This window comes from Chiloscyllium punctatum, chromosome 3 (assembly GCF_047496795.1).
Source record: "Chiloscyllium punctatum isolate Juve2018m chromosome 3, sChiPun1.3, whole genome shotgun sequence".
Lineage (NCBI taxonomy): Eukaryota > Metazoa > Chordata > Chondrichthyes > Orectolobiformes > Hemiscylliidae > Chiloscyllium > Chiloscyllium punctatum.
Window position 1 is genome coordinate 67867785 of NC_092741.1, and position 27678 is coordinate 67895462.

General features: G+C 39.3%; 2 protein-coding genes across 4 annotated transcripts in view; one reads left to right on the forward strand and one right to left on the reverse strand.

Moving 5' to 3' along the window:
* Positions 1-6310, forward strand: part of ccnc (cyclin C) — a 28656-nt gene extending 22346 nt beyond the window's left edge. For both annotated transcript variants that reach the window (XM_072554754.1, XM_072554764.1), the window contains exons 11-12: positions 4789-4907; positions 5288-6310. In XM_072554754.1, the coding sequence (XP_072410855.1) occupies positions 4789-4907; positions 5288-5342 (174 nt within the window). In that variant the 3' untranslated portion in view covers positions 5343-6310. The remainder of the gene's footprint in view (positions 1-4788; positions 4908-5287) is intronic.
* Positions 6311-7242: 932 nt separating this feature from the next.
* Positions 7243-27646, reverse strand: tstd3 (thiosulfate sulfurtransferase like domain containing 3). Of its 2 annotated transcripts, XM_072554776.1 has the most exons (5): positions 27487-27639; positions 21278-21352; positions 17476-17652; positions 12079-12238; positions 7243-8898 (listed from the first exon to the last, which is right to left on the reverse strand). In XM_072554776.1, the coding sequence occupies exons 1-5, from the start codon at positions 27593-27595 to the stop codon at positions 8832-8834; spliced, it is 588 nt and encodes a 195-aa protein (XP_072410877.1). In that variant the 5' UTR covers positions 27596-27639; the 3' UTR covers positions 7243-8831. The 2 variants fall into 2 exon arrangements, with proteins under 2 accessions (XP_072410877.1, XP_072410883.1); XM_072554782.1 differs by lacking the exon at positions 21278-21352 and having other exon boundaries at positions 27487-27646.
* Positions 27647-27678: the final 32 nt, after the last annotated feature.

The following is a 27678-nucleotide window of genomic DNA, read 5'->3' on the forward strand; positions in this document are numbered from 1 at the left end:
CTACACATCGCTTGCATATGAAGACTTCCACCTCTAAGTCAGTTAGAAAGTAGAATAAAAATATTTTCTTGTTCAATTTCTTATGCGCTTTTGTTCAAGGGAAAAAAAAACTTACTTAGTTGTCCATTATTTAATTTTCAAACTTTTCTGTTGCATTTACTGATAAGTCCATTTTGATCTTCCATGTTCTGCAGGATTATTGCAGTTGGTACATTTCTCTTTTTTTTTGTTTTGTTTTGTGGTTGCTAATTCACAAAATACCAAGAATTTATTTCTGAGAGAAGAAGCACCTACTTGTAATTGCTGAAAGTTTGTGGACAGCAAGGCTAACCTTGATTGCCAAATTTATCAGACATGTCTCTGCCTTGATTCTTACCAGCTTGGAGTTACAGATTCATACAGCATGGAAACAGACCCTTTGTTCTAAACCATCCATGCCGACTGTAATCCCAAAATAAATTAGTCCCACCTACCTGTGCTTGACCCTTTTCCCTGAAACCTTTCTTCTTCATGTATTTACCTAAATGTTTTTTAAACGTTGTAACTGTACCTGCATCCACCACCTGCTCCTCATGTCATCTTTTTTTCACCTTTTTTCACCTCTCACTTTACAGACATGCTCTCTAGTTTTGAAAGCCTCCACCTTAGGGAAAAGACTTGTCATTCACCTTCTCTGTACTCCTCATGATTTTATAAACCTCTATAAAGTCACAGCCTATCTAGCCTTTCCTTTTATAACTCAAATCCTCCATTCCTGCCGGCATCTTGGTAAATCTCTTCTCAACCTGTTCCAGGTTAATAATAACAAGACGACCAGAACGGTGTACAGTACTCCAGAAGGTATCTTGTCAATACCTTGTACAACCTCCACATAACATCCTAACTCCTGCATTCAAACATTGCAGCAATAACGACAATCATACTAAATACTTATTAAGTTAAAGTGAGTTCAAAATGTTGACATCTAGAAGAGGAGGAACATTTTTCTCATTTAGTTTACTGCTACCTTGGAGTAAAGCATAGGTTTAGGAAGGGGAGCATAGTTTTCCCCTTTGCTTAATAATTGATAAAACAGAGGGGAGATAGGGGTCCCCTCAGCTGTTGGCTGACCGAACCAATGTATAGCACAGAGAAGAGCCACAGCATTGGTCTAGGCATAGTGAAGCAGTGGACTGACTAAAGGTGGGAAGTGCAGGAGGAGGTCATTTGTTGATTTTGATCCTGCTCCGCTTATCAATTAATCATAGCTGATTATAGCTTATCAACTAATCTACCTTTGCACCATTTTCCTGTATCCTAATATCCCTTGATATCTTTAATATCTAGAAATCAGTCTGTCTATCTTGAAATGTACAGGACTCTGGGCTAGAGAATTCTAAAGATTCACGACCATCGAAGTAAAGAAATTCATCTTCATATCAGTCCTAAATAGTCTGTATCCCTTGGTTCTAGAACTGACTCATCGTTTGCTGTCCCTACCTCCCCCACTTTGGAGTCATTAGTCAGGTGTACATTACAGAAACAGACTCTTCAGTCCAACTCGACCATGCTGACCAGATATCCTAAATAAATCCTGTTCCATTAGTCAGCATGTGGCCTGTATCCCCCTCGAACCGTTTCTAATCATATACCCATCCAGATGCCTTTTTAAATGTTGTTGTAATTGTATCAGCCACGACCACGTCTTCTGATACAGTAGTTCATTCTATACACACACCATCCTCTTTGTGAAAAAGCTGCCCCAGGCCCCTTTTTAAAATCTTTCACCCCTCACCTTAAACCTCATGCCCTCTAGTTTTGGACTCCCCCACTCTTGGGAAGCGACTTTGTCTATCTACCCTATCCATACCTCTCATGATCTTATAAACCTCTATAAGGTCACCCCTCAGCCTCTGCTCCAGGGAAAATAGCCACAACCAAGTTAGCCTCTCCCTATAAATCAAACTCTCCAATCCTGGCAACATCCTTTATAAATCCTTGCTGATCTCTTTCAGGTTTCACAACATTCTTCCTATAGTCGGGAGACCAGAATTGCATGCAGTATTCTAAAAGTGGTCTAACCAATGTTCTGTACATGGTTGCAACATGACCTCCAACTCTTATACTTGATGCGCTGACCAATTTCGGAAAGCATACCAAACATCATCTTCGCTATCCTATCTACCTGTGACTCCACTTTCAAGGAACTATGAACCTGCAGTTCAACAACACTCCCTAGGACCTTACCATTAAGTGTACAAGTCCTGCCCTGATTTGCCTTTGCAAAGTGCAACACCTCGCATTTATCTAAAATAAACTCCATCTGCCACTCCTTGGCCCATTGGCCCCATCTGATCGAGATCCCATTGTACTTTGTGGTAACCTTCTTCGCTGTCCACTACCCCTCCAATTTTGGTGTCATCTGCAAACTTAGTAACCACACCTCCTGTGTTCATAACCAAGTCATTTATATAAATGACCAAAAGCAGTGGACCCAGTATTGAGCCTTGTGGCACACCACTGGGTCATAGGCCTGTAGTCTGAAAAGCAACCCTCCACCACCACCCTGCCTCTTAGCTTCTAGCTAGTTCTGTATCTGAATGGCTAATTCTCCCTGTATTCCATGTGAACATCGTTAATTCCAAGATGTCCCAAAGCACTTGAATCAATGATGTTTACTTGAAATGTGGCCACAGTTGTAAAGATACCCAGCAGCTGACTTCTACACTACCTACACAGAAAGATCTTGTATACAGCAATAGTAAAATTAACCAGCTTATTTTAGTAATTTACACTAAGGGATAAATGTGAGCCAGTATGCTAGGTGAGCTCTCTTATTTTGCTTGTTGCACTGTAGAATTATTTTTGTCTGCTTGAGAAGGCCATGTCTGAAAGATGTCTCAACTTGACTGTGTAGTTGTCTTAGAGTAAAGCACTAGAATATGAGCAGTTTGTTCATATCTCTTGGAATGAAGGTAATTTACATTTGAGTCTCAGGCAAGAGTGTGATTCACTAACTCCTTAGGTGCACCTTCAAGAAACATACAATTAGGATGTTGCAGAGAGGAAAGTTATAGTGTGTCTGGTAGAGAGAGGGTAAGTTGAGCTTTGAGCACATTAAATGAAACTGATTGGTCTGGGATTAGTGAATTCTATGCAAGGGGGTTTGCTTGCGCCATGAGGAATACTTCTGGATATGGTTTGGAAAGTGGGGATGCTATGGAGAGGAAGAATTGGTTGAAGGGTTGGTGTACAGAGAGACATCCTCTACTGTGGTTCATATGGTTGGGACTTATCTCACATGATTCCATTCTTATCTATTTAATTATAGCCAGAGAATTGCTTGCACTGGCCTCTCTTGTTCCTACGATTTTACCGTTTTATGTTCCCTGATGGTTGTGCTTGGCCCCTCATTTCTCATCTATTTGTTGACACTCAGCACCATCCTCTGAAGACACATGTTATTGAAGGCAACATTCTATTCCACCTTGTCATCACCTGTCTCAACTCTTTCATTTTTTTGCTACATTATTAGCCTGCATATCAACATCTCAGATTAAATGAGCAGCGATCTCCACTAATTAAATATCGGGAAACCTGTTGGTCTCCGCTCCATCTGTTCCATTGCTATTAATTCTGTCCCTCTCCCTGGCAACAGTCTGAGATTAGGCTAATCTTGGTGTTATATTTTGATCCTGAGATAATGTACTGACCTCATATGTGTCACCTCTGAGGTTATTTATTTCCAACCCTGCAACATTGCTCAACTTTACCTCTGGTTCACCTCATCTGATTCTGAAAACCTCATTTATCCCATTCTTTGGGTATGGAAAGTTTGAGATATAAAGAAAGGCTGGCACTCTTTTTTTTTTCCCCAATGGAACCTAGGAGGTTGAGAGGTGACCTGATAGAAGCCTATAAAATAATGAGAGGTAAGACAGAGTTAGTGGGATTTGTCTTTTCCCAAGGAAGGGGGATTACAAGGCAGGGGTCACATTTTTTAAGATGAGAAGAGAGAGAGTTAAAAAAGACATGTAACAATTTTTTATTTACACAGTGGCTGTTTCACGTGTGGAATAAATTTTGAGGCAATGGTGGATGTGGATACAATTACAACACTTAAAAGACATTTGGATAAGTACGTGAATAGGGAAGGTTTGGAGGGACATGGGCCAGAGCAAGCAGGTTGGACTAGTTTAGTTTGGGTTATGTTTGGCATGGACTGGTCGGACTGAAGGGTCTGTTTCTGTGCTCTGACTCTAGACTTGACAAGTGTGCTAAACATCTGGCTGGTCTTGATTTTGAAACTCTTAGGCTGTGGAAGAATTTTAAAGCAAGCTCATCTATGTATTTACCTCCCTCCCCACAACCCTCTAAATCTGGGGATGCCCAAACTGTTGGTTGCATTTGTGAATTAGGTCACAGGATGGGAGTTTGGTTTTGCGAAATTTGAGATGGCAGTGGCAGTCATGGAACTCGGACATGGGTTTTGATGGCAATGACGGCTTTGTGAATGTTTTTTTCTGCCAGTGGTCGTGGTTTATAATCATCTGCTCTGTGGAGAAGGTAGGAATAATGAGGCTGATTGTTACCAGAAAATAATATTAAGGGACAGAACATGTGAAGTGTTGCTTTAAGATCCCTGAATTTAATTGCTGTTGTCCATTTTTCAGTTTCCTAGACTAAACTTTGAAATTCCAGTAACTCATAGCTCTTGTTTAAAATGTTCTTTTATGTATAATCAGAGAGAATGTTTATGACCAGGCATATTTTTGGTTTATAATTATATTCTATCTGTTGTGTGGGCAGATCCTGGAGATAATCAGAGTCATTCTAAAGCTATATGATCTATGGAAGAATTTTGACGATCGAAAAGAAATGGCTGCAATCCTCAACAAGATGCCAAAACCAAAACCACCTCCAAACAGGTATTTCATACAAAACAAACGAGGCCATTTGGCCATGAATATATTTTTAATATTTAATTTGAGGGTAAGGCTAATTGAACGTAAGGTGACTTCCTTTGAAAAAGAAATGCTTGGGCAAAATTGTAGGACAATGAGTTATTTTTGAATTTCTATTGTACAATGAAACTAAACTTAAAATAAGCTGTATTGATTATCCTGCTTCCAGCAGAGGGAATTGCCTATACCATCTGAGTAGATGGCAATTGTAAAGATGGTTAACTGGGTCATGTGATTGTTTTGACCATTGAGAAATGGTTTTCAAAAACGTTTTCGTAATCTTTGCAATCCTTTTGGTTATTTTCCGTTTTAGTCTAATTATTTTCTTCCCCTGTCATAAACAGTGAAGGAGAGCAGGGACCCAATGGCAATCAAAATTCAACCTATAACCAATCCTAATAGAATGGCAGTTTCATGTTACAAGAAGCTGTGAAATGGAATGGATTTGGACTGTCTGATTGACATGGAAATTCCTTTCACTTCATAAAGACATTCTGCCAGTTGGTGTGGTGGAGAAGACGCTTGGGTGTGGTTTAAGAGACTGGTTTAAGAAAGAAAACCTATTGTTGGAAACGAAGAAAATTACTCAGTTGCTGCTGCAAAAACACTTGAGTTTCATTTATGTTTGTAACTTTTTGTTGTATGTTTAGGGGGCATTGTCCTTGTCGCCCGACTCAAGCTGTGCTTTAGAACTGTGTAGAATAAATTCTATGCCAAATTTTAAGATTTGTGCAAATTCCCTGATCCAACTGAAAAAAAACTGAGCAACAGAGAATGATACAGTAGCTTAATTATATTTGTAAGTTCCTGAAAATAAGACAATAAATTTCTTTATACCTTTAAAGAGAGCTAAAATATTTTTGTTTGGTACTTGAGCTGTTATGTGGAATTAGTTTCCATAATTTTGAAATGCAATCTGTGTAGGTTGAGATAGATATTGTTAACCAGAGAACCAGGTCAAGATTAGACCTCCCACACAAGTTTCCAGACATAATGCTAAGCATTGATCTTTCATGTTTTAAAATTGAGTAAAATTGTTGTTTTCTCATCTTGTTAAATAAAATTTGAAGAATGCCATTTTTAAAATGGAACTTTAAAATGAGTTGTTTCTATTTTGTTAGATGCAGGGGTGACAAATGGTCAAACTTATTTTGGTTGCTGTGTTTGTTCAATAACTCCATTAGCTGGCAATGTTTTTTTTAAAAACAAAAAAACAAAATGTGACCAGTGCCATAGTGAGTTTACTGGCAGTTCTTAAACTCTCGTTGTTAGTATTGCATAAATATTTGTATTTTCTGTTTGGCTAACTTTGTTATATGACTTTCTAAAATAAATTTGCCAGCATTTGTGGTGTCAATTTTTAATGATTTTATGGAAGCATAACTGAGAGATGCAGCTGTTATTCCTGTATTACAAGTAACTAGTACTTAACTGACTGTAAAGTGCCTTAGGATATCCTGAGGTAAAAGGCACTATATAAATCCAAATACTTTTTATCCAATCTCTGTTGCAGAGAATGATGCACATTTGTGGAGATAGAGCAATGCTCTATTTTGTAGTTTTGAGCCATCAGAAAACATGATTGTCTAATATTTCTTAATATCACAGCATTTTCTGGTAGTGCAATAGTTGAACAATCATTTTTAGAGAAAATTATATTAGCAAAGTGACAAATGTTACAACTGACAAATTCTTAGCACATTTTCACATGTATTTGTGCTAATATGATAGTGAATTGTAAAACTAGATTTTTCTATGACACCAAATCTAATCAAGATTATGGGTTTGTAGCAAATAGAATTTGTTTCATTGAATTACCTTTACATAGCAATGCAACTATTGGTTTGTAATGCTATGTTTGAAATGTCTTAGACTGAATTTTTAACCAAGCACAGAATACTTCAAAAATATGGACTAACACATTATGTCTGCCAAAACTGGGATAGCTTTGTAGTTTTCACTGTGGCACACAAGTTGCAAGGGTGGTGCTCTCATTTAATATCTACCAGATTTGTTCTTAAATTGAATCAATGATAGGTTACTGGTCTAAGGATACTTTCTAGCTAATCACTGTGGTTACAAAATTCAAAGACTTGCCATCAAGGTAATCAAACATACCAGGTGTTTGAGAACCATCTTTACTAGAATAGTTATAAATAATTGAAAATTAAATATTCAAACCTATTTTTCCAATAGTGTTAAAGTTGGAGTTTTTATACCTCTGTTCAGTAGTTGTTTAAAAAATGTAAAGATTACAAAATAAAGCAACCTAATCATTAAACAGATGAGGCTTTGAGGATTTAATATTCTGCATTAAATTTTAATGTTATATTTGAGATTCACGTATCAAATGGTATTACATAGAAATATGAAATTACTCCAAGAAATGATGCAAATAGTGGCTGTTCAGGTGCTTTAAATCAGAGGGGATGAAATTTGGGGGTAAATGTGCTGCTGCAGCCGAAACCCTTCAATAGCTTAGATGTTATGTTCAATATCCAGCTGAGCCTAATCAATTTGGAAAAGCTAGAATACTGTTCGGAGCAAACTAAAAATTTGTTAAACATTTTCCTCATTGTCTCATATATCCAAAGAAATTTTATTATTGGGTCACTGAAGGTTTTGTTGCATTGGGTAGCATCCTCGTTTCTAAGCCAGAAATTCCAGCAATTACCCCTGGATGACTTCGCAAATGCATCTTCTGTTGTCATGTGGCCACGTATGTTGATTAATCTGATACAAAATTGTACACTTTAAGATATAGTCTCATGCCAGGCTGGTAACCTGTTCCAGGAAGAAAGTCAAACAAACAGTCAAATATACTTTGTATGCCTCACGTCAAAAAGTGCAGGGTAGCTCCAAGTTAATTGATTGTGTAGTTGCTAATAGAAAATTGTTTTTAGTGACTGCTTAAGTAGCACATAGTTAGAGATTTTTAAAATAAGTATCCTGTTTGTCCTTTATTACTTTATCATAGCTAAATAAAATAGTCTTAGGCTAGATTATTTTGTATAATAAACAAATTATTTGATCAGGTGGTTTCTGTTCTGCTGAAATTCTGTAGAAGGCACATTGGACTCAACGTTAATTACCTTTCTCCACACATGCTGTCAGGACTATTTGGTGTTAATTGTCAGTTAACATTAACTGGTACATCATGGCAATACTTCCACCGATCTGAGTTTACTCACTGTCATTCAGTATAAAATGTTTTCCCTTTATTTTGATACTTAACTATCCTGAGTGCAAGATAAAACTTGTTTTTCAGCAATAATTAAATGATTTGAAGTTTAAGAACTGTTCTAAATATAGTTTCTTATGCAGTTATTTCAGGTAAAAGCCCACATTTTCATATACAAGTGGTTTCTGAACATTACAAATTTGGTCATATTAAAACTGTCCAAATATATACTTCAACCAACATCTATACATGCAGTAACACTCGCATGCATAAATTCTTAAACTGCAAGGGGGCTGAAAGAAAATAATTCCATGCGGAAAAACATGTTCTCAAATTATAGTGACAACTTACAAAATATTATTTAGCAGGTGTAGGAAATTTTTAAAAAATGCAGTTCCATCATACAGAATAAACAAACATGTTTTGCTCAATACAAATTTTGCTGATGATAAAGAATACAGTACATAGATAAATTTAGCCTACTTGTGTTTTATTCCAAAAGCATACCATGGTAAAGTTGGTCACCATCAGTTTTGTAAAACCATTTCTCAAAGCTTTCACAATTCTCAACTATACCTAAACAATATTTTTAGCTAAAAATGTAAGAAAAGCTCAACTATCAAAAGTGCAGATTTAATATTCCTGATGTCATTTTTATTTCTTCATATTTCTTTGAGATTCTTCCAGACTTTTTTCCCCAAAATAGTTCAACGCTGATGATCAGCAAATTCACATTTCACCCATTCTTCCCAACCACCAGGGAAATGTAGAGCTCTGAAACAAAAAAAACACAGCACTCACTACCTGAAAGGACTCAGCTGGATAAATAGTGGAATGACATATAAAGATTAAAAACAATGATAAATTGTCTTAAAACATCTGATACCACTTGGAATACAGTAATTGTTCTGGAACTGAAGATAATCACTTGTTTTCATTAAAGATTGACATTTCACAAACGAATGAATACTAATGCATATTTCCTGAAAAATACATATTCTCTAATATCAAGGTGTGTCTGGATGCACTAAACACTGCAAAGGTTACGAGCCTTGACAGATTTCATACTACAATTGGAATATTAAAACTTTAATCTGCATATAAATCAAATCAGTAATACCAATGGTGAGATATGCTCAGAACATGTAAGGGACAGTTTTCTGGATCAATATGTTGAGAAGACAACTAGAGAACAAGCCATCCTTGACTAGGTATTGTGTAATCAGAAAGGAATAATTGGATATGTGACCATAATAGAGAATTCTTTATTAAGATAGAGTTTCATTGTTGATTGAAACAAGATAAATAAAACTACAACAGTATGAGGCACAAGCTGGCTACACTAAATTAGGGAATGCTACTTAAAAGATGGTGGTTCATAGGCAGTGGCAAATCATTTAAAAAGGGTACACTGGGTAAAATATTTTAGTTCTCTTTACAAAAGTGTACACAACTAACATCCCAAAAATGTTGGGGTCCAGTGAGAAGGAGGAAATGAAGGAAATCAGGTAAATACTTTTAGATGAATTGATGGGATTGAATGCCGCTCAATCCCAAGTATCCAATAACCTGCACCCCAGAGTACGCAAGGAAATATGAATAATCAATACACTGATGCACATCTTTCAAGATTTTATTGACTCTGGAACAGTTCCAATGGATTGGAGAGTAGCTAATGTAACCCTATTATTTAGAAAAGGAGTTGTAAAATAGAGTTATAGGCTGGTTAGCCTAACACCGGTAATGGCAAAAACAAGAGAGTCCATTATAAAAAAATTTAATAACAGGGCACTTAAAATAGTGACAAGATCGGACAACGTCAGCATAAGTTTACGAAAGGCAATTCGTGCTTGACAAATATACTGGATTTTTCTTTTGAGGATGTACCAAGTAGAATTGACAAGTAGAAGCCAGTGGATGTGGTTTAAGTAGGTTTATTTGTATTTTTCGATAAGGTCCGACACAAATGATTAGCTTGTAAAATTAAAGTGACTGGGATTCGGGGTAGTCTACTGACATGGACAAAGAACTGATTGGCAGAGAGGAAACAAACAGTAGGAATAAACAGGTCTTCTGAGTAACAGTCAGTAACTGGTGGGATACCATAAGAATCGGTGCTTGGACTCCAGCTATATACATATTAATGATTTAGATGAGGGAACCAAGTGTAATATCTCTACTTTCGCAGATGACAAAGCTGAGTGGGAGGGTGAACCGTGAGACGGATGCATTAATCCCTCAGTGTGATTTGGACAGGCTGAGTGAGTGGACAAATGCATAACAGATGTAATGTGGATAAGTGTGAGCAAAAATAGGAGGACAGATTATCTAAATGGTACCAGACAAGGAAAGGCGAAGTGCAACAAGATCTGATGTACTTGTACACCAATTGTTGAAAGTAAGCTTTTAAGTGCAGCAGGTATTAAAGAGAAATGGTATGTTAACGATCATAGCAAGAGGATTTGAGTACAGGGACATGAATATCATACTGCAGCCATACAAAGCCATGGCGAGAGCAGACCTGGAGTAGTGCGAGCAGTTGTGATCTCCTCATCTGACAAAGCACATTCTGGACATGGAGGAGTGATACAAAGGTTCTCCAGACAGAATCCTAGGATGGCAGGATGGATGTATGAAAAAAGAGACTGGATTGGTTATGACTATTTTTACTGGAGTTTGGATGAATGAGGGACAATCTCAGAAACCTATAAAATCATAATAGAACTGGTCAAGGTAAACATGGGAAGGATGTTCCTGATGACCAAGGAGTCCAAAACCAGGGGTCACAGTCTCACGATATGGAATAGGCTATTTAAGACTCAGATGAGGAGAAACTACTTCACCTGGAGAGTGGCAAGCCTTTGAAATTCTCTGCCACAGAAGGTGGTTAAGGCCCAAACATTGAACATTTTCAAGGAGGTCTAACAGGATCAAATAGTATATGGAGAAAGCAGAAGCAGGTTACTGATTTGGGTGACCAGCTATGATCAAATTGAATGATGAGCAGACTCAGTGTCTAATGGCCTACTGCAGTTAGATTACAACGTACAATTCTGAACTCCCAATACAACATCAAAAACATAAAAACTACAAGTAGATTCAGAGTATTATCAAGATTTATGGGTTGCAGTTTTGAAAAGATTCAAGCTTAGAAATTTTTCATATCAGGCTAGAAGACTCAGTAACCATAAGTTGTCTTCAACATTCTGAAGATCTATAATAATATAAATAGCAACCACTTTCCATAAGTCAGCTGGCAAGGCAGCAAACATTTAAGAATCACAAAGAATTAAGTAAATACTAGAATAAAACATTTCCAATGAGGTTAGATTATGTTTGCAGTGGATCAATATTTATTTCAAAGGAGAAGTAGCCTTTTGTTTTAAACAAAAGCAATACAAAACTATGGAGCACGCATGGGATTGGGAGTAAAGGCGATGGCTTTTGTGGTTAAAATAGTAGCAGAGACTGGACAGGGTAGGAAACGAATAGGTGCAACACGGTGGCTCAGTGGTTAGCATTTCTGCTGCACCACACAAGGGACCCTGGTTCAATTCCACCTTTGGGTGACAGCAGAGACTGCATGGGTTTCCTCCTGCAGTCCAAATATGTACAGGTTAGGTGGATTGGCCAGGGTAAATTGCTCATAGAGTCCAGAGATGTGCACAGTACATAAGTTAGCCATCACAAATTCAGATTACAGGGATTGACTATGGGCTGGGTCTGGGTAGGAATGCTCTTTGGAACGTCAGTTTGGACTCGATGGGCCAAATGGCCTGCTTCCACACTGTAGGAAATCTAATGGTTAATGCCAACACAGCCACAATTCAGAATCTTTTCTTGGATGTGACACTTGTGAATTTAACCTCATTCAATTGCAGAGCTATGATTTAATTTTGATCAGCAGTTTGCTTAGGTAACTGAGCAAGAAAATAGAAAGTAAAAAGTAATGACCTGCTGTAGCCCAGTGACATTGCAGTCTCTAAAGCTTTCTTGCTCCTGACTCCTGCCAAACATGAAAAGACAATTTTGTCGGATGTGGATGGCATCTTTCCATTGTAGGTTTCCATAAATTTGCTTGAATCCAACTTCAAGGCTTGCTCCACTTCTCCCACTTTAGATAATTGGAACATTAAATCAGTGCAATCTATATTTAAAACACTCTACCAATAAGATATTTAGCATAAAACATAGCTATTAACCTTTTATATGTTGTCAGTGATCCAAGGAAACATTTTTTGCCATTCGCCTTTATTGTGCTTTTCACAGGTTCCATTAAATATTAATATTTGGAAATAGCAGCTTTAGTTTTACATATCAATCTGTAGCAATGTGTAATCCAGTTACAAAATAGAAAGGAGAAAGTAAAACCCTGCAATTAAGGTTGTGTACATACCCTACAAATCAAATTTATTGTATCCGTACTGTAATAAATTCTTGGAACAACCTATTTGACAATACTTACAAACTTAGATAATTACAATATTTACTGTTAAAATTTTATTTGAAATAAACAATGTTATGTCCTATTCATGGAAAAAACAAGGAAAATTATTCCATAAGCATGCTTCTTCACAGCATTCTCCTTCCAACTTATTTTTTGCCAATCAAAGGATGTAGGCATGCTGGAAAAGGCAGCATGTATTGCTAGTCCCCAGTTAGTTATCGCAGGGAGATGGCTAGTCCCTCTCCTGAACCACTGCAGTTCATATTCTACAGGTACTCCTACAGTACTGTCAGCTAAAGTGTTTAATAGTCATAAAGATGTACAGCATAGAAACAGAACCTTCGGTCCAACTTGTCCATGCTGATCAGATATCCTCATCCAATCCAGTCCCATTTGCTAGCACTTGGGCAATATCTCTCTAAACCCTTCCTATTCATATACCCATCTAGATGCCTTTTAAATGTTGTAATTGTACCAGCTTCCACCATTTCCTCTGGCAGCTCATTCCCTACACACAAGTAGTTGCCCTTTAGGTCACTTTTATATCTCATCCCCCTCACCCTAAACCTATGCCCTCCCTCCTCCCAGGGAAAATACCTTGTCTATTTATCCTATCCCTGGCCCTCATGATTTAATAAACTGCTATAATAGCGGCACGGTGGCACAGTGGTTAGCACTGTTGCCTCACAGTGGCAGAGACCCAGGTTCAATTCCTGCCTCAGGCGACTGACTGTGTGGGGTTTGCACATTGTCTGCGTGGGTTTCCTCTCAGTGCTCCGGTTTCCTCCCACAGTCCAAAGCTGTGCAGGTTAGGTGAATTAGTCATGCTAAATTGCCCGTAGTGTTAGGTGAAGGGGTAAATGTAGGGGTATGGACTTGTTGGGCCGAAGGGCCTGTTTCCACACTGTAAGTAATCTAAATCTAAGGTAACCTCTTAGCCTCCAACACTCCAGGGAAAAAATCCCCAGCCTATTCAGCCTCTCCCTACAGCTCAAATCCTTCAAACCTGGCAACATCCTTGCAAAACTTTTTTGAATTGTTTCAAGTTCCACAACATCCATCCAATAGGAAGGAGAGCAGGATTGCACATAATATTCCAGAACTGGCCTAACTAATGCACTGTACAGCTGCAACACGACCTCCCAACTCCTATACTCAATGCACTGACCAATAAAGGAAAACATACCAAACACTTTCTTTCTTCACTATCCTATCTACCTGTGACTCTACTTTCAAGGAACTATGAACCTGCACTCCAAGATCTCTTTGCTCAGCAACACTGCCCAGGACCTTACCATTAAAGTGTATAAGTCCTGCTCTGATTTGCTTTTCCAAAGTGCAGCGCTTTGCATTTATCCAAATAAAACTCCATCTGTTGACCCAGTGACAGTGACACCATTCCAGGCTAGAATAGTATCTGACAGAGTGGTGTTCTCTTGTAGCTGGTCCTTGTCTTTCTAGATAGTGAAGGTTATGAATTTGGAAGATTTCACTATAATTTCATAGGATTCCTCTTTTTACTTTTGTTAATTAATAGGAAGTGTTTGGGTTTGGTAATAACATATTTTTTTAAACAAATGGTTGAATATGCACCATTCTTTTCAAAAAGCAGGGTGGGTGTGCTTAAAAAGCAGCAAAGCAAACTACAGGTTGATTAGCCTAACATCTATTGTTGGGAAAGTACTGGAATCAGTTATTAAGGGAATAATAGCAGAACATTTGGAAAATCATTATCTGATCACCCACAATCAGTATGGCTTAATGAAAGGAAAAATGTGTCTGACTATTGTGTTGCTGAGTTTCTTTAGGAAGTCTTAACCAGAGTGGATAGAGGGGAACCAGAAGGGGTGTTTTATTTGAATTTCCAGAAGGTATTTGACAAGATACCTCCCAAAAGATTAAGTCGAGCAAATGGTTTGGGAGGTAGCACATTGGCATAGATAGAGAATTGCATATTGTGCAGGAAACAGCGAGTGGGCATTAGGGTTTTTTTCAAGTTGACAACCTGTAACGAGCAAGGTTCCACAAGGATCAGGGTTAGGACCGCAACTGTTCAAATATATAAAAATAACTTGGAGGAAGGAAGTGAATGTACTGTAGCCAAATTTACAGACAACACAAAAATAGGCGGTAAGACAAGTTGCAAGAAGAATCAAACAAGTTTAGATATATATTGATAGGTTATGTTGCCAAGCTTGGAAGTTGATTTGCAGACATTTCATCCCCTGTCTAGGTGACATTTTCAGTGCTATGGAGCCTCCTGTAAAGCACTGCAATACTATCTCTTCTAGAATTTGTGGTTCTGTTCCTGCTGCTTCCAGTTGCTTGTTGTCGTGGCCAGTATATTGGATACAGGTCTACGTGCTTGTTGATGGAGTCTGTGGGTGCCTCTACAAAGTCTCTGGCTGCCCTCTGTTTAGCTTGTCCTATGATCATTGTATTGTCCCAGTTGAATTTGTGGTCCTTCTCATCTGTGTGTATAGCTATTGGTCATGGCTAGTTGGTGTTCGTGGATGTGGATTGCTAGTTGTCTGCCTGTTTGTTCTATATAGTTTTTTGTGCAGTATTTGCAAGGAATCTTGTAATTACATTTGTCTTTCACATTGGTAAAGGGTCTTTTATCCTGGTGAGTTGTTGTCAGAGCATGGCTGTCGGTTTACGGGCTGTCATGAATCCCAGTGGTTGCAGAAGTCTGGCTGTCGGTTCCGATACTTTTTAAAAAATATAAGGTAGCGTGACTAGTGAGTTAAGTCGTGGCATGTCCTTATTGCATTGTCTGTCTGTTAGGCATCTGTGGGCGAAGTTGTGGGGGTATCAGTTCTTGGTGAAATTCTGTAGAGGTCTTTTCTCTTTGCATGTCGAGAGTGCTGCAGTGTGTTGTAGCCCTTTTGAACAGGGTCCAAATGCAGATTCTCCTGGTTGTTCAGGTAGTTGATAGTTCAGGAATGTGTGTGTATGTGTGTCTTTTCACTACACTTTTGTGGTGCATTCACCGTTCTGTGTTCTGTAAATTACTTTTGAGCAGCACATGATGGGTACAGGGTCTTTTGTTCTGGTGTTGGTGTCTGAGCATGGCTGTTGGTTTATGGGCTGTCATGAATCCCAGTGGTCGGAGGAGTCTGGCTGTCAGTTTCAAAATTTTTTTTCATACAATTGTTTAAAATCTACCTATCAAGTTTTTGGTCATCTACACTAATATCTCCTTCTGTGGTTCAATATTAAATATTGTAAAAATTGTGCATGAGAGAACATTTCAAAATATTAAAGGTTGTTTTTGAAAAGGTCTTTACAGTTAGACAGAAATGTGAACTTCAACAAGCTAATTTATACAGGCACAACACAAAGTGAAGTACTCAAAAGGGAAACAATAAAAAAAGGCTAACAAAAACTGCTGGGGGAAAAAACTCAGGTGTGGAGACACCTGTGGAGAGAGAACTTGAACTCATGTGGAATCTAATATAACTGGATCAAAACTAATCCACAGCAAACTCAATTGTGAATAATACCTAAAGGTGTGAATACAACACAGTCCACACAAATCCTAAATCTTGTCTCCACAGTTCCCCTCCACCATGTAGCATGGTGCCACAACTGCATCAACTGGATAAAAAGAGGGTAAATTTAAGTACATAAAAACTTACCAGCAATAACATTTTACAGGCTAGTAGCAGCTACAGAATCACACGTCATTACAAACTGTAACGTCAGTGTAACACAAAAATTATTCTCGGTCGACTATGCCCTGCTGCTTTTCATATTTAACAATATCAACTAGGCTAAAATCGCATATAATTGACTTTGAAATGGTCCCAAATGAATAACCATTTTAGAAGGCATCATGCCTCAGCCACATAGCATGCTGAGAGTCACATATGTACACAAAGAGGAGGTGACTTCCTTTGTAGAATTCAAATGAAGTCATTTGTGGCAATGCAAAAGCTATCCTGAAAAGTGCAGACTTATCGAACTATACTCCATAACTTGCCAGAATGGGTTATGAATTCAATCTCTAGGTTGCTAATCCACTAAACAATGTGGCATTTGTTGACATTCTTCCAGAACACCAAGCTTAACATTTTCCATTAATCTTGTTGCTCCTTAAATGCTGCAGCTCATTCCAGGTTACACAAAAATAAATATTTGATCACACCAATCCGTCAAGATGTACTTTCAAATGGATCCTGTACTTACTTTCAGAATTGTGTGACTAGGTAAAGCATCATATCAAAGTCATTTTGTTCTTGTTTCATTCATGTTATATACCCTATAGAAAGGTTCCTTCAAGGATGTCTCCTTAAAGGCTAAACAACCACAAACTTATCAGGTTATTCTGACAATCAAGACCTGTCATTTTCCTCTACAATGTATCTACGGCTTGAATCAGTAATGTCCTAGTGTCCAGTCTGGGGAGGTGATGGAGCAATGATAATTTCAGTGGGCTAGTCATGCAGAATTGCAGACTAACATTCTATGGATACAAAGTCAAATAGTGAAATTTGAATTCAACAATAAAAAATAATCTGGAATTAAAAGTCAGCCTAATAGTAAAAAGTAGTGAATTGTCATTAAAAATAAATCTGGTTCAGAAACCTTGAAGGAAATCCTTCACCCTTACCTAACCTTGTCTATATTTGGATCCAGATACGCAGCAAGGTTGACTGCCTCCTGAAATGGTCTGGGAAGCCACTCAGATCAAGGCCAATTATGGACTGACCTTGAATACTGCATTTCTAGCAATATCCAATCCCACAAACACAAAACATAAAACACATCACCATTAGCACCAGGAGCTGAATTCAAATAAGTTGATGAAATAATCCAGAATTCTAGTTCTTTTATTACTGCTGCACACAGTTATAAAAATGGTGTACCAGCAAGCAAATTATACTCAAAGATATACTCACATGGCACATTTATAGATCCAGGAATTTGTCCATACTCCTTGATTTCCCAAGGTTCTCTGACATCAATCACAATTGTTTTTGATTTAAGCAACTGTTTTAGTTCCTGGTAGGTGACAGATTCAGAGGGAGCTGTACAAACACTCCAGTTACTGCCGTGCTGGGTTAGGTAAAATGGAGCTATAAAAAGTATTAAAAGGTTTGAAGTTATAAAAAACCTCAAGTTCTTAGATACTTTTGATTAAGTACAAGGGCTTTGATACAAAATTAGCAGCATGGATATCTTGAAGTAATTTAACCATACAATAATTAGCAAAATTGGTGCAATTTCAATGACAGCAAATAGAATATAATGCAGGATCTCACTGTAAAACATCCATTTACAAACTGACAATAATTAACATGAATTAAGCAAATCCATTGCTTTCATGCTCACTGATACTCAAATGTACAGGAATGTAAGTGCTTTTTATTCATTTGTGGGATGTGGGTGTCACTGGCTGGCTAGCATTTATTGCCCGTCCCTAGTTGTCCTTGAGAGGGTGGTGGTGAACTGCCTTCTTGAATTGCTGCAATCCCACCTGCTGTGAGCTGAACGACAATGCCTTTAGGGAGGGAATTCCAGCAAGAGTGAAGGAAAGGCAATACATTTCCAAGTCAGGTGGTGAGTGGCTTGGAGAGGAACATGAAGGTCATGGCGTTCCCATATAGCTTCTGCCCTTGTCCTTCTAGATGGAAGTGGTCATGGATTTGGAAGGTGCTGTCTGAGGATGTTTGCTGAATTTCTGCAGTGCATTTTCTAGATAGTATATACTATTGCTACTGAGTGCTGATGGTGGAGGGAGTGGGTGCTTGTGGATGCAGTGCTAATCAAGCCGGCTGCTTTGTCCTAGATGGTATCAAGCTTCGTTCGCGTTGTTGGGCCGCACTCATCCAGGCAAATGGGGCGTATTCCATCACACCTGGCTCGTGCCTTGTAGATTGTGGACAGGCTTTGGGGAGAAAGATGTGTTACTTGCTGCAGTATTCCTAGTGTCTCACCTGCTCTTGTTGCTAGTGTTTATGTGGTGAGTACAGTTGAGTTTCTGGTCAATGATAACCCCCAGGATGTTGGTAGTGGGTGATTCAGTGATGGTAACAACATTGAATGTCAAGAAGCCGTGATTTGATTGTCTGTTATTGGTGATGGTCATAGTTTGACATTTGTATGGCATGAATGTTCCTTGTCACTTGTCAGCCCAAGCCTAGATATCGTCCAAATCTTGGACATGGACAGCTTCAGTATCTGAGGTGTCACAAATGGTGCTAAAGATTGTGCAATCATTGGTGAACATCCCACTTCTGATCTTATAATGGAGGGAAGGTCATTGATGAAACAGCTGAAAGTGAGAATATGGTGCTGCAAAAGCACAGCAGGTCTGGCAGCATCAGAGGAGCAGGAGAATTGGCGTTTCAGGCTAAAAGCCTTCATCAGGATTGAGGCTTGCGGGTTGGGGCTGACAGATAAATGGGAGGGGGTGGGGTGGGAAGGGAGGTAGCTGGGAAAGCGATAGGTGGATGAAGATGAGGGAGAAGGTAATAGGTCAGAGGGGGCAGTGATGGACTCCCATTTATCTCAGCCCCCAATCCACAAGCCTCATTCCTGATGAAGGGCTTATGCCCAATATGGCCATTCTCCTGCTCTTCGGATGCTGTCTGACCTGCTGTGCTTTTCCAGTTCCACACTCTTGACTCCGATCTCTAGCATCTGCAGTCCTCCCTTTCGTCCAACAGCTGAAGATGGTTGGGTCAAGAACACTACCGCAAGGAATTCCGGCTGAGGGTCCTGGAGCTGAGATAACTGACCAACAACGATGACCATCTGTGTGTCAGGTATGACGCCAGAGAGTTTGCCTCTGATCCTCAATTATTCCAGTTTTGTTAGGACTCCTTGATGCCACACTCAGTCAATGCAACCTTGATGGCAAGGGCCGTCACTGGAATTCAGCTCTTCTATACATGTTTGAACCAAGGTTGTAATGAGGTCAGGAACTGGATGGCCCTGGCGGAATCAAAACTGGGTGTTACTGAGTTGGTTACTGCTGTGTAGGTGCTGATTGATACCACTTTCCAATACCTGATCGATTGTAGATTACAGGCAGTAATTGACTGGGTTGGATTAATCCTGCTTTGTACGTACAGGTCATACACAAGCAATTTTCCACATTGTCAGGTAGATGCTAGTGTTGTAACCGTACTGGAACAGCGTGGCTAGGGGAGCACGTTCTGGAGCACAGGTCTTCAATAATGTTGCTGGAATGTTGTCAGGGGCCATAGCCTTTGCAGTATCCAATGTCTCCATCCGTTTCTTTGATATCACATAGAACCAAATTGGCTGGAGACTGGTATCTGTAATGCTGGGAACCACTGGAGGAGGCAGAGATGTATCATCCATTTGGCACTGCAGGCTGAAGATTGCTGGCAAAGCTTCAGCCTTATCTTGGCACTGATGTGCCGGGCTCACCCATTATTGAGGATGGGGATATTTGTGAAGCCCCCTCCTCCTCCAATGAGTTGTTTAATCATCCAGCATCATTCAAAACTGGATGTGGCATGGCCAGAGAGCTTAGGTCTAATCCATTAGGTATAGGATGACTTAGCTCTGTCTACCACTTCTTGCTTATCCTGTTTGGCATGCATGTGGTTCTGTTTGGTGGATTCACTGGGTTAAAACCTCATCTTCAGATGTACCTAGTGCTGCTCTTGACATGCCCTCCTGCATACTGCATCGAACTACAGCTGATATTCTAGCTTGATGATAATGGTTGAGTGGGGGAATATGCTGGGCCATGAGGCAACAGATTACGCTGGGGTACAGTTCTGCTACTGTTGATGGCCCATAGTGCCTTAAGGATGCCTGGTCTTGAGTTGCTAGATCTATTCAAAGTCTGTCCCATTTAGCAATGTAAATAGTGCCACACAACACGGTGGCAGTTATTCTAAATGTCAAGGTGGGACTTTGTCTCCACAATGACTGTGCAATGGTCACCGATACTATCATGGACAGATGCACCTGCAGCTGGCAGATTGGTAAGGATGAGGTCAAGTATTTTTTTTCCCCACTCTTGTTGATTTCCTCACCACCAGCCACAGATCCAGTCGTGCAGATACTTCCTTTAGGACCCGACCAGCTTGATTTGTAATACTGCTGCCGAGCCACTCTTGGTAGTGGATCTTGAAATCCCTCACCCAGAGTACATTTTGTGCGCTTGCCATCCTCGGTACTTCTTCCAAGTGTTGTTCAATATGGAGGAGTACCGATTCATCAGCGGAGGGAGGACAGTACATCATAATCAGCAGGAGGTTTCCTTGCTACGTTTAACCTACAGCCATGAGACTTCATATGGTCCAGAGTCAATTTTGAGGACTTCCAACTCCCTCCTGACTGTGTCCCACTGTGTTGCCATCTCTGCTGGGTCTGTCCTGCTTGTGGGACAGGGATGGTGATAGTGGTGTCTGGGACATTGTCTGTAAGGTATTATCCCACAAGTATGATTATGTCAGGTGTTTGCTTGACTAGTCTGAGACACCTCTCCCAATTTCGGCAATAGCTCCCAGGTGTTAGGAAGGAAGACTGAGGGTCGAGCAGGCTGTTTCTGCCATTGTCTTTTCTGGAGCCTACGTCAATTCCAGGTGATCCACCCAGTTTCATTTCTTTGAGGCTTTGTAGCGATCAGTACAACTAAATGGCTTGCTAGACCCTTTCAGAGATCAATTGAAAGTCAACCACATTACTGTGGGTCAGGAGTAACATGTAACTACTGACCTACATGTAGGTCGGACCAGGTGGGGATGAGAGATTTCCTTCCCTGATGGACGTTAGTGAACCAGATGGGTTTTCCTGATAATCGACGAAAGTTGTAACAAAAATAAAAATAAAAATATAAACAGTGGTAATCTGATAACATGTAGTATAAAATCAGAAAGCAATCATCATTTTCTAACAATTTTGAAAAATATCACCTAATGTATTTTCTGGGGTGAGTGATCAAATCTTTCCTTCAACTAAGGTGTGGGATGCTCTTTGGAGACTGGATGGGCCAAATGGCCTTTTCCTGTTCTGTGGTTTGATTGATAATATCACACAACACTAGTGGCATCAAAACTGGCTCCAAACCATATTACTGCCATGTGACTTAGTGGTTATATATTAGTTTTCAGGTTATGCTTTCAGTTAAGGTTTAATGTGATGATACTACGGCTAAAGAGGTGTATTTTGAAAGACAGATTTTGAGCCATAGGTGCTAAGCTGTCTTCTCCAAGGTAATAAAGTAAACAGCTTGTGGGGCATTGGTTTTATTTTTAAAATTTGGGACAATAGAAGCGTAAATAGGTGGGATCAGGCTCCCAGCAAACAAGAGTTTTAGTTTAGCTTTCAGCAGTTGCTGAGTCTTGAAGCTGGGTATGGAAGCAGTTATTTATTTCACAACTTAAAGCTGGAGTTGTCTCTTCTGCAAGAATTGTACATAAGACGATCTGCTTTAGTCAATTTGCCTTTGCCAAGGATGTATTTATGGGATGTTATTATATCGGAACAGTTGCTGTTTAGTCGTTAAATAATCTAGTATTCTGTTACGTTTTCCAGAGTTAAAGTTTATCAGTTCTTCTTTCTTTTGTAGGTATTTTGACTACACGATGAAAAGGAAGTGTGTTTTGCTCAAGCCAAGTAGTGTTACCAATCAAATTACCTCTGGAACACAGCACCTTACACTTGCCTTTAAATAAAAGTTAGCCTAGACACTACATCCTTGTTATATTTGAAGGGGATTTGGTCAGGTCCATAACATTGGTTACAATTAGAAGTTAGGATAAAGTGCAGGATTAACTTTCTCATTTTATCCCTGATTTTAAATTTAAAGGGGTTAGGATTAGGATTACATATTAGAGCTAGGCTAAAAAATCAGTTATTAGCAAGTGCGTTAATAGTGGAAACTGTTAATGACAACACCACAGTCATCAATGCACCTTCTTTAATTAGGCCAGTAAGAAGCACTAGATGTCAGTAAGTCTGAATATTTCCCAAAATACCACAAAAATGTAACTAGATCTCATTAAACAAATAAGTCTTAAATTAAATCAGCATTGTTATGCTCTAATTGTGGAATGAGAATGTGCTTTGCATTATCCAAAGGTAATACTTGTAAAAGATCCAAAGTCTACTCACATCCTTTGTAATTGCCTGATCTTTTCTGTACTCCTGAACACCTTTCACACTTTTAGAACAGTGAGTCATTTCAAGGCAATGCCTAGTGCACTAACAATACATTTCAATCAAGCTCAGCCCCAATTTAAAATCAGGCCAATGTCATGCGATAGTCAGACCTGATCTCATTACAATTAAAAGGGAAATGACCAAGCTTTACAAGTTACATGGATTTTCTGTCGTCTTATCCTTTCAATGAAGTTCATGCAAAGTGGAGATATACCAACTCATATGTCTACTAGACATTTTAAAGTGAAGTTAATAGTTTTCAAATTAAACCACGCATCTATTTTGTTTCAAACATTTAATGACATTGTGAGGTTGACTGCACCACAGGGGCTGAAAGTGGAGGAAATTAGGTTTGTACTTGGAGAAAGAGATCATCCATTAGTCGTGCTCTGCCAGATATCACTCACACCTTTCCCTTCTGTTACATTTCTCAGTAGAATTTCTCCTCTATCAAAATTTTCCACTATCCTTCCCTTCTCTATTCAGATGTAAGCACTTACACCTTTTATTTCTTTGCCTCAGTATCACCTCCTTAGACTTACATGATAATGTTCATGAAATAATCATGATTAGACTATATTCTCTACAGTGTGGAAACAGGCCCTTCGGCCCAACAAGTCCACACCAACCCTCTGAACAGCAACCCAACCAGACCCATCCCCTTACATTCACCCCTAACTAATGCACCTAACACTACTGGCAATTTAGCACGGCCAATTCACCTAACTTGCACATCTTTGGACTGTGGGAGGAAACCGGAACACCCGGAAGAAACCCACACAGACACTGGGAGAATGTCTGTGGGGAGTTTGCACAGTCGCTCAAGGCTGGAATCAAACCTGGGTCAAACCTGAGGCAGCAGTGCTACCAACTGAGCCACCATGCCAGCCCATGATAATTATTTAAACTATAAAATATTGTGCATTTTAGCGAGAAGAGATGAAAATACAATGATTTTCCTCAAAACCTATTTATTCCTGGCTTTACAGCTTGCAATGGAAAATATTTTAGATTTATATGGTATCTTTTGCAATTCTGTGATGTCTCAAAGTGCTTTTGCAGCAAATTAAGTCATTTTTGTAAAAAAATGTGTTTGTTGGCACTATGTAGGAAATTCAACAGCTATTTTGTAAACAACATTGCAAGAATCAGAGGTTCCACTGTATTGCTGAGTACATTCTATGGGTCACTAACTAGTAAGAAAGATACAGAAGGATAATTTTTTAAGGGATTGGCACAGGGGTCCAAGAATTACCAGGTGGATTACTTACAATGTGGAATATTTGATATTCTAGTAATAGTTGGGTAATAATTATTATAGGAGAAATGTTTTTGAAATGTTTTCATGAAAATTTGCGACATCAATGTGCTTCCAGTAAAATAAGAGAGATGTTACTGGATCTGGTTTTAGCTAACAAAGTGGGTCAAACATATTAAGTAGTGGAATGTTTTGGGGAAGTGATTTTTGTATAATATAATGCAAGTTAGCTACAGAAAAGGATAAAGAAAAGTCCAGAGTAAGAATAATTCGTTGGAAGTGATCCTCCCCCAATGGGTCGAGAACAGACCTGACACAGATAAATTAGAATCACAGACTGGCACACAAAACTCTGAGTAGACAGGAGGTAGATCAGATACAGTCAAGGAGATTGCCATGAGGGAAGAAAAGATAGGGCAAATAAACAATGATAAGACAGGTAGCGTGAGTTGAGCCAGAAAATGGATTCATAGGGCAGGTGTCATACTGAGCACAAACTAGGCTGTATACAGAAGGCTAAAAACAAAAGTGGAAAAACAAGTACAAAAGACTGGTAACTTACAAGATAAAAAAGTCTTCTAAAAACAAAGATGAAAAGGTGATAGAGGAAGAGCGAGGCTGATTAGGAGCCTAAAAGGAGATTTACACAAGGAGAAAGGGAGCACGGCTGAGGTACTTAATGTGTATTGTACCAAGGAGAAAAGGTTCTGTCCAACTCAGTGAAAGAACGAGTATTTGACATGCTTGACGGGCTAAAATCTGAGAAGGCATTGGTTTGGCCATTCTTAAGTCACAGAATACATCCATGGATATGGGCTGGGGAAGGAAGGGAGGAAAACACCAGCCATAATTTTCCAAATCTCTACTTACAGAGGTGGCGCTGGCAGATTTGAGACATGCAATTGTTATGCCCTTGTTCAAAAAGGGTGTAACAATAAAGCTAGCAACAACTTGTCAGTTTCATCTCAGTGGAGGGAAACCTTTTAGAAATGATAATTCATGGTAAAATTAACCACTTGGGCAAATGTTGATTAAATTGAAAGATAGCAAATGTAACTCCTTTATGCAAAAACAAAGGAGAAAAAGCTAGAAACTACAAGCAAACTAGCTCATTATATGTCAAAGGGCAAATGTAAGAAGCTATCACCTAATAAGTCATAGAAGGGCAATTATCTAAGTTCAAGGCAATCAGGCAGAGTCAAAATTATTTTGTAAAAGGAAAATCATGTTTAACCAATCTAGAGTTCTTGGAGGAAGTAATATGCTGTGCATGACAGGAAATGGTAGATGTAATGTACTTAGATTTCCAGAAGGAACACAGTCACAAAAGTTCACGGTACAGTGGGTCGCATATTGGCAATGACATATGATTGGCTAGCCAACCGGTAGCAAAGTGTCAGCATAAAACGTACCTTTTTCAGGTTGTCAGGATGTTATGAGTAGTGTACCATAGGGATCAACAATGATACATCAATGCTTACAATTTATGTAAATGATTTGGGTGAAAGCATGGAAGATGTGATCACCAAATTTTCTGATGACACGATAGATAGAAGCGTAAACTGAAAAGGACATAAGGAAGATACAGAGTGGTTAAGTGAAGGGACAAATATCTGGCAATTGGTGTATAACATAAAATTGTCCATTTTGGCACTGAAACAAAGTATTATCTGAATAGTGAGAGATTGCCTGGGTGACCTCATGCTTAAACTGCAAAAGGTTTTTGTGGCTTTTATGCAGATACAGCAAGTGATTAAGTAACCTAATGGGATATTGTAATTTGTTGAGAGAAAAATAGAATAAAATGTAGGGAGGTTATGCTTCAGTTTTCCAGGACATTGATGAGACCGCATCTGGAGTACTACGTATAGCATTGGTCACCGTTTTCAAGGAAAGATGTAGATGCATTGGTAGTAGTTAACAAGGTTTACTAGATTGATAGCTGGAAAGGACTTATCACCTTAAAAGAATAGTCAGAACAGGCAAGGCTTGCATCTAATGGAATTTGCTTGAATAAGAACAACATTCCCTCCATTTTTTCCATTGCTCAAAGCTTTGAGGTCTGTGCGTGGCAGCAGGTTCTGAAACTGGAAATCAATGTTGTGAAAATTGTTAGCATGTGCAGAACCTCTAAACGGCTATGCAACAATGTGGCTTTGAGGAACATTGAGTAAGGTATTATTCATCTTACTCAAGCAAACAAGTGATTGATTTGAAAGTATAAGATCCTGAGGGGTCTTGTCAGATTGGATGTAAAGAGGGTATTTTGGTACAGGAGAATCAAGAACTAGAGGTCACTGTTTAAAAACAAGGGGCTTTGCATTTAAAATGGAGATAACGCAATCTTTTTTCTTAGGGTTGTGTGTGTTTGGGACAATCCTGAAAAGGTGATTGAATACAATTATAGAATATTTTCAAGTCAGAGACTAATAGATTCTTGTTAAGCAAGTGGGTGAGATTATTTGCAGGGGCTAGCCATGATTCATGAACAGAGTGAAAAAGACAAATAGCACACACTTAATCCTTGTTTGTATGAGAGCCAGAAAGGATTTAATATGGATGAATGCATTTAACTATATTTGCTTCAGGTTTTAGTGAAGTATGGAAAGAGTGATGAGGGCTACACAGTTGATGTGGTAGGCATAGATAAAGACTGACACTGTCAGTCAGCAAAGTTAGAACCCATGCAACAAACTGACAGTAGCAGCAGGCAAAACTGGCTGAGTGACAGGCAGCAGTGTAGATCTGCCGAAGAGTAGGCGGGTGAGACTAGTTTAGTTTGGGATTATGTTTGGCATGAATTGGTTGGACCAACTGAAGAGTCTGTTTCAGTCATGTATGAAGGAGGCCCCTGCCCAAGAGTCCCCAGCATGGACGTCATTTCAAGATGAATGGGTACATTTTAATCCAGGCCAATGTTAACGGTTTCTCTTTCCACCGATGCTACTCGGTCGCTGAGTTTCTCGAGCATTTCCCACATTCCAGCGTGCGCAATACTTTGCTTCTTGCTGTAAAGGGAGTGGCAGTTTGGACAATGTGCTAAAGTGCACGGATTTAAACGTCGAGCAAAAGTATTGAACAAGTCAACGCTGCTTTTAACATTTCCCACTGGTAAAAAGAAAAAAGATCCATTTTAAGTGCTCACCCTCTCCCCACACCTAGGACTAAAATAAAAGGAATTGAACATGGTGATATGAAACAAACAAAAACAAAAACTACCAGAGAAACTCAGCAGACCGAGCAGCATCTATGGACAGAAAATAGAACTAACATTTCGACCCCAGCGACCCTTCTTCAGGGCGGACCGTTTGTCATTGTAAACATAAAAATGTGCAACAATGGTGAAATTAACATCATTATTTAGTTAGACATACCCAACTTCTGCCATCACACGCACACACACACGCTAGTTTCTGCAATGGGTGTGTTTCACTGCACAGAACCGGCACTTGCAACATTACTTTCAGTAAAGGTTACGAGCAGCTGGACAACTTTCCTCACTCACCCCAAGAGAGAGGCCGCTGGTTTCTGAGCTGTCGGCAGACCTGGGCCACCGAGCTCCGGCACGCAGTCCGCAGCAGCAGCGCCGAGACAAAGGCCAGCACACGGGTCATTCTGCAAGACCAAGGTGCTCGCGCGACCTAGGCCAAAGTTCCAGGTCCAACCGCCACCAGAATCAGAGTAAACCGTCCGTCTT